General features: G+C 65.9%; 3 protein-coding genes across 3 annotated transcripts; 1 reads left to right on the top strand and 2 right to left on the bottom strand.

Annotated features, from left to right (window-relative positions):
* On the top strand, positions 1 to 2,196 carry C1QL4 (complement C1q like 4). Its single transcript, XM_054398770.1, has 2 exons — positions 1 to 522; positions 2,017 to 2,196. The coding sequence occupies exons 1-2, from the start codon at positions 1 to 3 to the stop codon at positions 2,194 to 2,196; spliced, it is 702 nt and encodes a 233-aa protein (XP_054254745.1).
* A 667-nt stretch (positions 2,197 to 2,863) lies between these two features.
* Positions 2,864 to 7,915, bottom strand: PRPH (peripherin). The gene is made up of 10 exons (XM_054398766.1): positions 7,551 to 7,915; positions 6,786 to 6,846; positions 6,426 to 6,521; positions 6,179 to 6,340; positions 5,552 to 5,677; positions 5,018 to 5,238; positions 4,570 to 4,619; positions 4,325 to 4,416; positions 4,191 to 4,234; positions 2,864 to 3,458 (listed from the first exon to the last, which is right to left on the bottom strand). The coding sequence occupies exons 1-10, from the start codon at positions 7,913 to 7,915 to the stop codon at positions 2,864 to 2,866; spliced, it is 1,812 nt and encodes a 603-aa protein (XP_054254741.1).
* Positions 7,916 to 9,336: 1,421 nt separating this feature from the next.
* On the bottom strand, positions 9,337 to 11,925 carry LOC128980303 (tubulin alpha-1C chain). The gene is made up of 3 exons (XM_054398764.1): positions 11,703 to 11,925; positions 11,443 to 11,591; positions 9,337 to 10,311 (listed from the first exon to the last, which is right to left on the bottom strand). Exons 1-3 carry the CDS (start codon positions 11,821 to 11,823, stop codon positions 9,337 to 9,339), a joined length of 1,245 nt encoding a protein of 414 aa, XP_054254739.1. The 5' UTR covers positions 11,824 to 11,925.
* Positions 11,926 to 12,585: the final 660 nt, after the last annotated feature.

A 12,585-nucleotide genomic window follows, 5' to 3' on the forward strand; every position in this document is an offset into this window, starting at 1 on the left:
ATGGTGCTGGTGCTGCTGGTGGCCATCCCGCTGCTGGTGCACAGCTCCAAGGCGGCCGCGCACTACGAGATGCTGGGCAGCTGCCGCATGGTCTGCGACCCCTACCCCGGCCCCGAGCTGCCCCCCGCCTCCGCGCCGCCTTTCCTGCCCGGTGCCAAGGGAGAGCCTGGCCGCAAAGGCCGCACCGGTGTGCGGGGACCTCCCGGGCCCCCCGGACCCAGGGGGCCACCGGGTGAACCGGGCCGGCCAGGGCCACCAGGACCACCAGGACCGGGTCCTGGGGGGTACATCCCCTCCTTCTACAGCCCCAAAATCGCCTTCTACGCGGGGCTGCGGAAGCCCCACGAGGGCTACGAGGTTCTGCGCTTCGACGACGTGGTCACGAACGTGGGCAACTACTACGAGCCCTCGAGTGGGAAGTTCACCTGCCCCCTGCCTGGCATCTACTTCTTCACCTACCACGTCCTCATGCGTGGCGGCGACGGCACCAGCATGTGGGCCGACCTCATGAAGAACGGACAGGTACGGCCGGGACCCGCGGCACCGGCACCCCCCCCGGAGCAGCTCCTCACGGCGTCCCGGCGCCCCTCAACCCACTCTCCCCAGCCGGTCCCCAGCCCTGTTTCGGCCCTGCTTCTCCATCCCAGTTTTCCCCCATTCCAGCTCCCTTCATCCCAGCTCCCCCATTCCATTTCCCCTACCTTGGTGTTCCCATTTGGTTTCCTCCCATCCCGGTTTTCCCATTCTGCTTTCCCTTCATCTCAGCTCCCCTACCCTGGTTCCCCCCAATTCCTGTTCCCCATCCCAGCTCCATCCATCCCAATCCCCCATCCTCGATTCTCCCACACTCCAGTCCCCACATTTCTGTTCCCCCACCCCAATTCCCATCCTTTTCTCCCCATTTCTCTCTCTCCATCCGTTCTCCCTAATTCCTCATCCCCACCTTTCCCATCCCCATCCCCTTCCATTCCATTCCTGCTCTGGGACCATGGTGGGGGGTACCTGGAGGTGCTACCTCGCACCCATCCCCACCACCTGCCATCACCCCAGCCTCGGGAACACCAAACCCCCACTTCCAGGGCTCCTGCCGCAGGGACGGTGAGGACACAGGCCCCTGGGAGCCCCGGGGTTGGATCCGGTGGGGAACGGGGCTGGTTGGAGCATCAGCCATCACGGGGAACAACCGGCTATGCCCCCCCGGTTGGGACAGCCACCAGCACCGGTGGGGGAAGCAGGGCCAGGTTGTGCCCCTCCCCGGCCGGTCCCTTTGTCCGCCGCGGCACAGCCCGGCCTCGCCCCGGCCGCCTTCCATTTATCACGGGAGAAACGAGGATCGATCCAGAATGATCAATACCGGCTCGGCCACACCCTCCCCTCCCTTCTCGCCCGGCCTCGGAGCATCCCCTGTCTCCGGGGGCAGAGAAGGGGCATGGGGCAGGGGAGGCCACCGAAGTCTCTGCACCAGGACTCCCTGATCCGGTCACCAGCAGGTCCTTGGGACCGAGCAGTGACAGTGAGACCCAGCCCCGACAGCCTGGGGGTGGCATGGCTCTATCCTGGGGTACCTCGGGTGCAGGAGGGCTCTGTCTCCATCCCCTCCTGGCACCGCTGCTGGCCAGTGACAAGAGGCCAGGGGAAGAGGGGGGGAAACACGCACACAATGGTCCCACCTCCCCAACACTGGTAGCCGGTAGGAGTGTGTGAGGGGGTGGCCCTGTCCTGGGAGACCCCAGGGTGAAGGAGGGGTCTGTCCCTGTCCCCTCCTGTCACCGCTGCTGTCGGGCGGGCGGCGGAGGGGGGGACCCGCACACACCGGTCCCATCGCCCAACTCTGCCGCAAACTGCCGGCGTGACCTTGAGCGGGGACGGACGGAGGGGGTTTGAGCAAGGTTTGGGGGGGGGGGGGGGGTGTCCAGAGCAGCTCAGCACCCCGCATTGCCAGCCCTGCGTGGAGGATGCGGTGTGTTTGGAAGCCTGGGATACGGGGCGGGGATCCTTGATGGCTGCGGCCCTCAGGTGCGGGCCAGTGCCATCGCCCAGGACGCGGATCAGAACTACGACTACGCCAGCAACAGCGTCATCCTGCACCTGGACGTGGGGGACGAGGTCTTCGTCAAGCTGGACGGTGGCAAAGTCCACGGTGGCAACACCAACAAGTACAGCACCTTCTCCGGCTTCATCATCTACCCCGACTGACCCCCCCGCCTCCCCCGCCCCGAGCGTGGGGAGGGGAATGCAGACTCCGGGAGGAGCTCTCCCAGCTCCCACCAATGGGATCATTCCCTGCGAGAGCGCTGGGCACAAAGAGACACCCCCCCCAACGAAGACAACCCCGCATCTTGCACCCCCTCCCACACACACACACTCATAAAAGCCTCTCCATCGGTGCCCCCCATCCCCCGCCCCGCATGCCAGCGCCCGCCAGCGGCATCGCGGTGTCCCCGGTGCTGTCCCCACCCCCGGGGCACCCCCAGCTCCCGTCCCAGCCTCGGGCTCCATGTGTGTGTCCCCCCCTCCAATAAAACACGCGGGGTTTGGGTGTGCAGCCGCTGCCTTCGCCTCCCGGTGGCGGGGGACACACGGAGAGGACCCCCATGAGGGGACCTCGCCCGGCCCGGGGTTGCTGGGAGGTCCCGGGGCTGTGTGGTGGGAGCGGAGCCGCGGGACACAGAGGTCCCCAGGGTCCCCAGAGCGGTGGCTGCGGGTCGGTGCTGCCACCGTGTGGCCGCCGCTAGGTGATACCGGTTCCACCGGCTTTGGCTAGGACCGGCAGCCGGGGGACCCTCGGGAGGGGCTGGCAGGAGGGCGCTCAACCCCCACCCCGAGCCCATAGGCCCCCGGAGACCCTCCCCACGGTGCGGCATCAGTCACTTATTCCCTGTGCAGTGTTCGTGGCGTCTCCCCATCCTGTTCCCCGGTGGGTCAGGGTCCTGGTTGCCCCCGGGGGTGGCGGAGGGTAGGGCAGGAAGAACCGGGGAGATCGGCCGAGGAACCGGGGAGGGGCTTCAGCATCACTGGAGCCCCTCTCCTGCCGTCCACGCTCCCGCCGTCCACTCCGCCGCTCCGCGGCGGGCGCCCTGCGCCCTGTGTCGGCATCCCCCAGGACACGGCGCGTTCCTCGGGCCTGGGCCCCGCCTCCGGTACCTTCGCACCGAGCGTGGCCGGTGAGGGGGTCCTTGGCCCGTTCCCGGTCCCACTCTCCCCGGCCGTGCTGACCGCCTCCAACCCCTCCAATTCCCTGGACACGGTGGCACCGGGAGGAGTGGGAAGGGAAACGGCGACACCAGGGCGGGAGCCAGGCACTGGTTCCGCCGTCAGCGCCGGGACCGGGACCGGCCACCGGTTCAGAAACGCCGCCGTAGCGCAGTGCCGCCCAGAACCGACCAATCAGCGACCGCAGCAGGGCAAGTGTCCTTCTGCGATTGGCCCAGCCCGTCGGTGACAGGTGGGGGATCAGCCTATCAGAGCGACGGAGGGAAGAGACTGACCATAGAAAGGGAGCGGAAGGGAGAGCGCCCTCGTGTGGGAGGTTCTGGGATAGAGGAGGTCCCGCGGCACGCCGGAATCCACTCCGCTGGGTCCCCTGCGGGCCTGGATCGGTCCCGGATCGGTCCCACGGGCCTGACACCTCCCAGGCGCTGCCCCTGCAACCCCCCACTCAGGCTGGTTTCCTGCAGCCCCAGGCAGTTCCCTGCCCTCCAGCTCCCCCCACACCCACGAGTGACTCAGCCCCAGCTTCTCCGCAGCCTTTATTTGCCGCTCAAGCAGGGTGGAGTTGTTGGGGGGCAGACACCAAAACCCCCCATCAGTAGGACCCTGCACCCCTTTCCCACCCCCAGCTCACTGCCCAGGACTGGGCGAAACGTGGTCAAAGCAGGGCGGGGGGCGGGGATAGCGCCTGGGAACCACAGGAGCCAGCGAAGGTCGGTGGGAGGGGAACTGGGACCCCTCTAGCCGGGCCCCCCGAAACCCCCAAACTGGAGCAACATCTGATAAACGAGGTTCTGGGAGGGAGGAAAAGGAATCAGATAAAGAGCAGTAAATTAGGGACACACTGGGAGATGCAGCAGCAGGGACAGGAATGGGGGGGGGAACCCACACTTTGCTCCCCGTCCCACACCGGGCACAGGTAGGTCCAGCAAAGCCCTCCCCTCCTCCTCCTCTTCCTCCTCCTCGTCCTCCTCCGTCACTTCCCTGGCTCTTCTCTCTCCTTGTGCGACTCAGTCACCACTTGCTGTGGGGGGGAAAAGAGGGGAGGGGTCAGCCCCATGGTGGGGTCAGCTCCCCAACATCCCCCCCAGGCAGGGGCAGCCCCCAGCCTCACCTGCCCGTCCCGAGTCTCGATGGTTTTGATCAGCACCATCCTCCGTGCTGGGCTCTCCGCAGGCTCTGGGGCACCAAGAGGCTGTCGGTACCCTCTGACCCCCACCTTAGGGTGCAGGTGGGTGCGAGCCCACCCCAGGCAGGCGCAGAGGAAACCCCCTGCCGCCCTTCCCCACGGGATCTGTGACCCAAGAGATGGAGGAAGAACCCTTGGACACAGTCAGGGACCCCCAACCCTCCCCTCACCTGAGCTTCTCATGCTGAAGGAGGTAGCAGGGTGCGGGGGAGTGGTGATCCTGGGTGGGGGGAGAGAGAAAGAGGTGAGGGGGGGAGGCTGGGGCTGGCCCTGACCCTTCCACACCATCCGAGTCCAGGAGCCTTATCTAAGCTGTGCCAGGCTGTGCCCATGGGCTGTGCCTGTGGGCTGCCAGGCTGGAGGGGAGGGAGAGGGGGTACAGGAGAGAAGCCAGCAGCAGCCCCCCCCTCCGTCCCCCCCACGCCTGCTCCTGGCCTTGTCCTTATCTTGGCTTCGAGAAGCTCCCGTGGGAAGCTTTTCTTTGCCCAGCGCTGCTCCTCAGTAACAACTGGGATGGCCCAGAGTGGGGAGGAGGGGGGTGGGAGAGACAAAACATTCTGCACCCTGGCAGCGAGAGGGACGTTTGACCGCCTACCCCAGTCCCCCTCCCCGCCTCACCGGCCCTCCTCTCCCTCCAGCAGCTTGCGGTAGGTGGCGATCTCGATGTCCAAGGCCATCTTGACGTTGAGCAGATCCTGGTACTCCCGCAGGTGTCTCGACATCTCCTCCTTCAGCTGCTGGATCTCCTGCTCCAGCCTCCCCACCACGTCCTGGTAGTTCCCAATCTCCTCCCCAAACTCGTCCTCCATCTCCCTCATCTGCCTCTGCAGGGCTTCGTTCTTGCAAGGGGGAGGGTTGGAGAAAGGAGGGATGAGAGAATTGGGTTGGGTTGGAGAAGCATTCCAAGAGGAGCCAACATCAACCCAGCAACACCATGGCCACCAAACCTTGGCCCCAAGTGCCATGGCCACAGGGTTCTTGAACCCCTCCAGGCATGGGGACTCCAGCACCTCCCTGGGCAGCCTGTTCCATCCCCTGACCACTTTTACAGGAGAGAAATTGTTCCTCCTGGCCAACCTGAACCTCTCCTGGCACAATTTCAGGCCATTTCTTCTCCTTCTATCACCTGGGCACCCCCTCCCCAGCTCTCACCATGCTCTTCAGCCCATCCACCTCGCAGGTCAGGCTCTGGATCTGCCTCCTTGACTCATTCATCTCCTGCTTGGCCAACCTCAGCGCCTCGTGGTTGCGGTTTGCTGCATCTGAGAGGTCAGCAAACTGCAGAGACCAGAGCAGGGGGTGGGGGTTGGGGGATTTCAGGGCTTCTGGAGTATCCTGAAGCCTTGAGGAGATTGGGGGGGGCTTTGGTTAGAGGGTCTCCTCTGTGCCAAGGGACAGCTGGACCCCCCCCCATCATGCATGCCAGTCAGGGTAGGGGCAGCAGAGGGGCACAGTACCCATCCCACCACACATGGTGTGCTCAGCCCTCACCTACTCACCACGGGGGCATTGCCCTGGCAGGGTGATGAAGGTGTTGGGTGCATTCCCCTCCCCCAGCTCAACCCAAGATGGCACCAAAGGGGAGAGGGCAGGAGCTGGGGGGGCTCCAGGTGTATGTCATCTCCTACACCCTGTCCCCTGCCCATGCGTACCAGCGACCTTGGCACCAGCCATGCCAAGGCACCACAGCATGAAATGAGGGCAGGGGCACAGGGACAGCCGCGGGGAGGGGGGCACTGGGGATGCTGCAGATGGGGGCAGGGTGGGGACCAGGGGTACCTTGGATTTGTACCAGTCCTCTGCTTCCTGCAGGTTCTTGACGGCGATGCTCTCGTACTGGGAGCGGATCTCCCGCAGCGCCGCAGTCAGCTCGGCCTTGCAGACCTCCGCCTCCACCGGCCCCGCCGCGCCCGGGCCGCTCACCTCCAGGTCCCGCAACTCCTGCTGGTCGCAGGGGATGTGACATCCCCCGGTACACCGCCTCCAACCCCTACCCCTACCCCGGGCCCCGCTCCGGCCTCCCCACCTCCTCATGCAGCTTCTTGAGGAAGCCGATCTCGTCCATCAGCAGCTCCACCTTGCGCTCCAGCTCCAGGCGGGACAAGGTGGCATCGTCCACATCCTGCGGGGAGAGGCTGGGATGGGCGCTGGGGTGGCACAAAGGGGATAGGACCCCAGCCAGGACCCCCCTGCTGGGGCAGTACAGGATGGGCAGTGCCCTGTGCATGCACAGGGGCATCGCTGGGACCTTCCTTCACACGTGGGCAGCCAGGGCAGGGACCTTGAGTCGGGTGGGGGCATCGTTAGTGGGCACAGGAGTGGGACAGGGAAATGGGCACTGCATGGGGGGACAGGACAGGGGCCCCTCCCTCCCCGAGCCCCTCACCTTGCGGAACAGCACCAGGTTCTTCTCAGCATCCTCTCGCTTCTGTGTCTCATCCTCCAGCCTGGGGAGAGCAGTGGGGAGAAGGGGTACAGTGTGCAGCGCCCCCCGCCCTCCCCCAAGTCATGCCCCCTGATGCCTGGAGTCCTCCTGCCACGTTGCAGCCCTACAACGACCACTGCAGGCACATGGGGATTGAGGAGGAAGAGGAACCCCCCAAGCCTGAGCCACACTCCCAGCCCCGGGCAGGGCCATCCCTGGGGTGTCCCTGTCCCTGCAGCCAGGCCAGGACCAGCCCCTCCTGCAAGGCACTCCCCAGATCCTGGCGGATCCCCCCCCGGCCGGGGCCCTGTCACGCTGACCCGGGGCAGGGCCAAGGCCCCACTGCAGCCTCCCAGTGCCCCTCACTGGGACATGCTCCTCCCGGGGGAAGTCCAACCCTCGCCATCAGTCCTTGGCCCAGTCCACCCCCGGTGCCCAACCCTGCCAATTCCCTCCCGGTGTCCACCCTGGGCCTCAGCACCCTGCCACTCCCGGTGCCCCCTGGGGCTCTCTCCAGCCACTGCTGGGCGCATCCCTGCCCTCTTCCCGCATATCCCTTATCCTGGTGCATCTCACGGTGTCATTCCCAGTGCGTGCTTCATCCTGGTGCATCCCTCCATCCCTCATCCCGGTGCACCGCCTGGTCCCCATCCTGATGCATTCCACACCCAGGTGCATCCTCCCGTCTCCATCCCGGTGCATCTCCCGCTGCCGCCGCCCACCCACCGCCGCCGCAGAGCCGTCAGGTCGGCGGCCAGCCCGTCCCGTTCTGCCTGGAGCCGGTCCCGGTCCTGACCGAGGCGCTGCAGCCGCTCCCGCAGCCCCCGCAGCTCCCCCCGCACCAACCCGGTGGCACCGGGCGCGGCAGCGGCGGCGGCTCGGCCCAGAGCAGCTCGGAGGGCTCCGTTCTGCCGCTCCAGCGCCCGGACCCGCTCCAAGAAAGCGGCGAAACGATCGTTCAGTGTCGCCAGCTCCTCCCGTTCCGCGCTCCGTGCCGCCACCGCCGCCGCCACCCGGCCCGGGGCAGCGGGGACGGGCGGGGGAGCCCCGAGGGTGCGGCGCTGGGGGGACCCGCGGCTGCCGCGGCTCATGGTGGGACCGGGAGGGCGGCGGCTGCCGGTACCGGCTGTTTATAGCGGGCGACGACTCCGCCCCACCGGGGGGACCCAGGGTTGCGGGAGTGAGGGGAGGGGTATCCCGGCCCCGTGAGGGGGAGATGGGGGCTGCGGAAGTCCGCTCGAGAAGAGGGGGAGCAGGAGTGGCCTGGGACCCCCCTGGAGGGCGCAGGCAGAGGAGCCTGGTAGCACCCGAGACAGGAGGGAGGGGGTGGGGGGAGAACGGGGGAACGGGAGTGCCACTTGGTCTCCAACCGCCAGGATGCAGGAGAGGGGCTGAGGGACCCCCAGGGGGAGTCCAGGGCAGTACTCAAGGAGCGTGGGGGTCCAGCCCCTCCACTGGCCTACAGAGAGGGGCTGGAGGCTGAGCCTCCCATCTCAGCGGGGTCCCATCCTGCCCAGGGTGCTCAGCCCTAGGGAACAGGCAGGATCGGACCGGCCCTGCCCAGCACCCACGGAGAGGGCTCTTGTCCGTCTTCTCCCGCCCCCCCCCCCCCGCCGGTATTGATGGGGCAGCCGTGACTCGGCTCTGGCGGAGCTGCCACTGCGCAGGGGTAAGGCTCTGCCCCCTCCTTCCCGGGCAGCGCTTACGGGAAGGGGTCAAAGCCCTGCCCGGCGACTGCGGGGGGGTCTCCTCCTGCCCAGACACCCTCCCAAGGCTCTGCAGAGCCCCACACCGAGACCAGCTCCTCTTGATCCAATCCTGCCCACACAGCCAGCGAAGGGCCAGGGCCCTGGTGGGGTCCAGCCTCCCTGGGACCTCAGGGACTCCTGGGGATGATGTGGGGGGACAGGGACATATGAACCCCTGAGAAGGGGATGACCCAGCACAGGACCCATCCATGGGACAGGAAACCCTGGGCAAAATATGGAGGGGTCAGGGACCCCTGGGGACAATGTGGAGGGAATAGGGACGCCTGGGCACAATGTGGGAGGGACAGGAATGCCTGGGCACAATGTAGATGGGACAGGGAGCCCTGGGGACAATGTGGGAGGGAGAGGGATGTATCAAGCCCAGAGTAGGACATGGCCCAGCAAAGGACCCATCCATGGGATAGGGACCCCTGGGTACAATGTGGAGGGGACAGAGAAAACTGGGCATGATGTGGGAGGGACAGGGCCAACATAGGACCAACGCAGAGCAGGGCATGGCCCAGCAAAGGACCCATCCAGAGGCCCCAGCTCCACACAGTCCACCCCAACCCCTGTACCTGGCACAACCCCAGTGCCAGGCTGGCAGCAGTGCTGGGCAGCCAGCCCACCTCAGCCAGGCCCCTTCCTATCCCCCCCCAGGTCACCACGAAGCCATTTGTGGTGTGACAATAAACGAGGCAAGAGCAGAAAGAGCAAATTTTAATGAGGAGCAGCAGCAGAGTGGAACCGGAAAGGACAAGGCACTAAAATTCCTCCCCCTCCTCCTCCCCCTCCACGCTGTCAGCCCCCACCTCCTCGTAATCCTTCTCCAGGGCAGCCATATCCTCCCTGGCCTCCGAGAACTCCCCCTCCTCCATGCCCTCCCCCACGTACCAGTGCACGAATGCCCGCTTGGCATACATCAGGTCGAACTTGTGGTCCAGGCGTGCCCAGGCCTCGGCGATGGCAGTGGTGTTGCTCAGCATGCACACGGCACGCTGCACCTTGGCCAGGTCCCCCCCAGGCACCACCGTGGGTGGCTGGTAGTTGATGCCCACCTTGAAACCTGTTGGGCACCAGTCCACAAACTGGATGGTGCGCTTGGTCTTGATGGTGGCGATGGCGGCGTTGACGTCCTTGGGCACCACGTCCCCGCGGTACAGCAGGCAGCAGGCCATGTACTTGCCATGGCGAGGGTCACACTTCACCATCTGGTTGGCAGGCTCGAAGCAGGCATTGGTGATCTCAGCCACTGACAGCTGCTCGTGGTAAGCCTTCTCGGCCGAGATCACCGGGGCATAGGTGGCCAGTGGGAAGTGGATGCGGGGGTAGGGCACCAGGTTGGTCTGGAACTCTGTCAGGTCAACATTCAGGGCCCCGTCGAAGCGCAGTGAGGCAGTGATGGAGGACACGATCTGGCTGATGAGGCGGTTGAGGTTGGTGTAGGTTGGCCTCTCGATGTCCAGGTTGCGGCGGCAGATGTCGTAGATGGCTTCGTTGTCCACCATGAAGGCGCAGTCGGAGTGCTCCAGGGTGGTGTGGGTGGTCAGGATGGAGTTGTAAGGCTCCACCACGGCTGTCGACACCTGTGGGGCTGGGTAGATGGAGAACTCCAGCTTGGACTTCTTGCCATAGTCGACAGAGAGCCTCTCCATCAGCAGGGAGGTGAAGCCAGAGCCGGTGCCCCCCCCGAAGCTGTGGAACACCAGGAAGCCCTGCAGCCCTGTGCACTGGTCAGCCTGGGCAGGGGGACAGAAAACAAGACCAGACCTGAGCTCAAGCTGCTCCTCGGCTGCCTAGCCAGGCCAACGCTCACCCCAGCACCTCACACCTCTGGGGGCTCTGGCTCTGGGACATGGCTGCCTGCCCTAGCTCTGCTGCCAGCCTCAACACCCTGGCAGTGGGCACAGGGGGCCCTGGGAAAAGGGGGACCTTCCCCGTGGACTGGGGGACTCTCAGCCCTTTCCTTCTCTAGGGGCCATCCCCAGTGTGTCCCAGCCCTAAGGAAGAAGGGTCCATGGTGCTTTACAGGAGGTCGTTGGGCCACCTCCAGCTGCCATCCTGCTGGCACTGCCTGGTGAGGAGAGACAAGGGGGAGGCATCTTGAGCCCAAGCAGCCACAGAAGTTGCTCCTTCCTCTTGGTGACCTCCAGAGGACATTTTGGGGACCTCCAGCAGCAAAGCAGGAGCAAAAGTAGGGTGCAGAGCAAGTCAGCTGTGGCCTCACACCCTCAGTCCCCCAAGAAAGCTGTGGCAGGAGCCACCCAGCCCACGCAAGCCCACAGCAGCCAGCTCAGGACTTTGATGTGCCAGGAGCTCCTCGGGCAGTGCCAGTGGCACCGCAGGTCCAGCCAGCCCCGGCGCCAGCCCCGGCGTGGGAAACAGAGGTTCAAAGGGCTTGGGCAGCCACACCAGTCCTACCAGTGCTGCACCAGCACCCAAATCTTGTGGTCCCTCAGCCCTGCCATGGAGCTTCTCATCCTGCCAGGCTTGTGACTGGGTCCTGGTGCCCCTGGGGCAGGCGTGTCCCTGCCGTAGGCACCGGGAACAGGGGAAGCAGGTCCCTGGGACAGGGAGGCTCCAGCTTCTGTCCCTGAGCACTGATGGGGTGGGAACGACCTGCTGATCACCTTCCCAGGGACGACAGCTCCCCTTTGTCCTCAGCCACCATCCCACGCACCCCAAAGGATCCTCAGCAGCCTGTGGGTGCGGGGAAGGGGCTGAGCCTCATCTCCCCTCACGAGATCCAGACCCAACAGAGAGCCCTGACCCGCTGCAGGCTGCCAGCAACCAGGAGCTGTCCCCAGGCTCTGCAGGCACAGCACAAGTAGGACCCTTCCCCAGCAGCCTCACGCAGGGCTGGCACCCACCAGCTTGCGGATGCGGTCCAGGACCAGGTCGATGATCTCCTTGCCGATGGTGTAGTGCCCACGGGCGTAGTTGTTGGCCGCATCCTCCTTGCCCGTGATCAGCTGCTCGGGGTGGAAGAGCTGCCGGTAGGTCCCCGTGCGAACCTCATCTGCGGGCACAGCCCCGGCGCCCCGTTAGTGCCCGCCGCTGCCACCGACGCTTCCCCAGCCTGGCACCCACCCAACCGCCAGCCCGCCCGCTGTCGCTGCCCCACGCTCACCGATCACCGTGGGCTCCAGGTCCACGAAGACCGCCCGGGGCACGTGCTTGCCAGCCCCGGTCTCGCTGAAGAAGGTGTTGAAGGAGTCGTCCCCACCACCGATGGTCTTGTCGCTGGGCATCTGCCCGTCGGGCTGGATGCCATGCTCCAGGCAGTACAGCTCCCAGCAGGCATTCCCGATCTGCACTCCCGCTTGGCCCACGTGGATGGAGATGCACTCACGCTGCGGACACAGCACATGGCACAGGCTCACCCCCTTCCTGTAGCCCCTCCCAAACAGCTGCGGCACTCACCCAGCACCCCACGAGGATGCTGCCCCCCGGAGCCAGGGCTGGCCCCAGGAGAGAGGGCTGGATCCCAGGGGCCAAATCCTACCCAGCTGCCCCCTATTGTTCTGGGTCCTGGCAGGGACGCCCAGCGCAGGGGTGGGTGCTCAGCTCTAGTATCTCATCAGCACATGGCGCCAGGGCACCCCCCCAGCACCAGCCACACACAGGATCCCGTTTCCGCCCCGCCCCCCCCCCCCCCTCATCCCCTCTCAGGATCTATCTCAGGGGCTCAGCAGCCCCACGGGGGTCCCAGGCACATGAGAAGCCTTCAGCAACCCCCCCCCCCCAACAGCACAGCCTCAAGGGGGTTCCTAGATATGGGGGTCTTGACACCCCCGTGTCCCTTAACCCCTGTTCTGGCTCCCCACACCCCCAGTGGTGGCTCCGACGTTCCCAGGGTGGGATGTCCACATCCCCTTGGGACCCCCACGTTCCCCGAGGGTCCCCCACACCCCTCACCTCTCTCCCATGTCCCTGAGTGTCTCATGCCCCTGGAGGGATTCCCCCCCATACCCCACGGGTCCCCCACACCCCCAGGGGGTCCCTCACCATAT

The sequence above is a fragment of the Indicator indicator genome, unplaced genomic scaffold (assembly GCF_027791375.1).
Source record: "Indicator indicator isolate 239-I01 unplaced genomic scaffold, UM_Iind_1.1 iindUn_scaffold_104, whole genome shotgun sequence".
Taxonomy (NCBI): Eukaryota; Metazoa; Chordata; class Aves; order Piciformes; family Indicatoridae; genus Indicator; species Indicator indicator.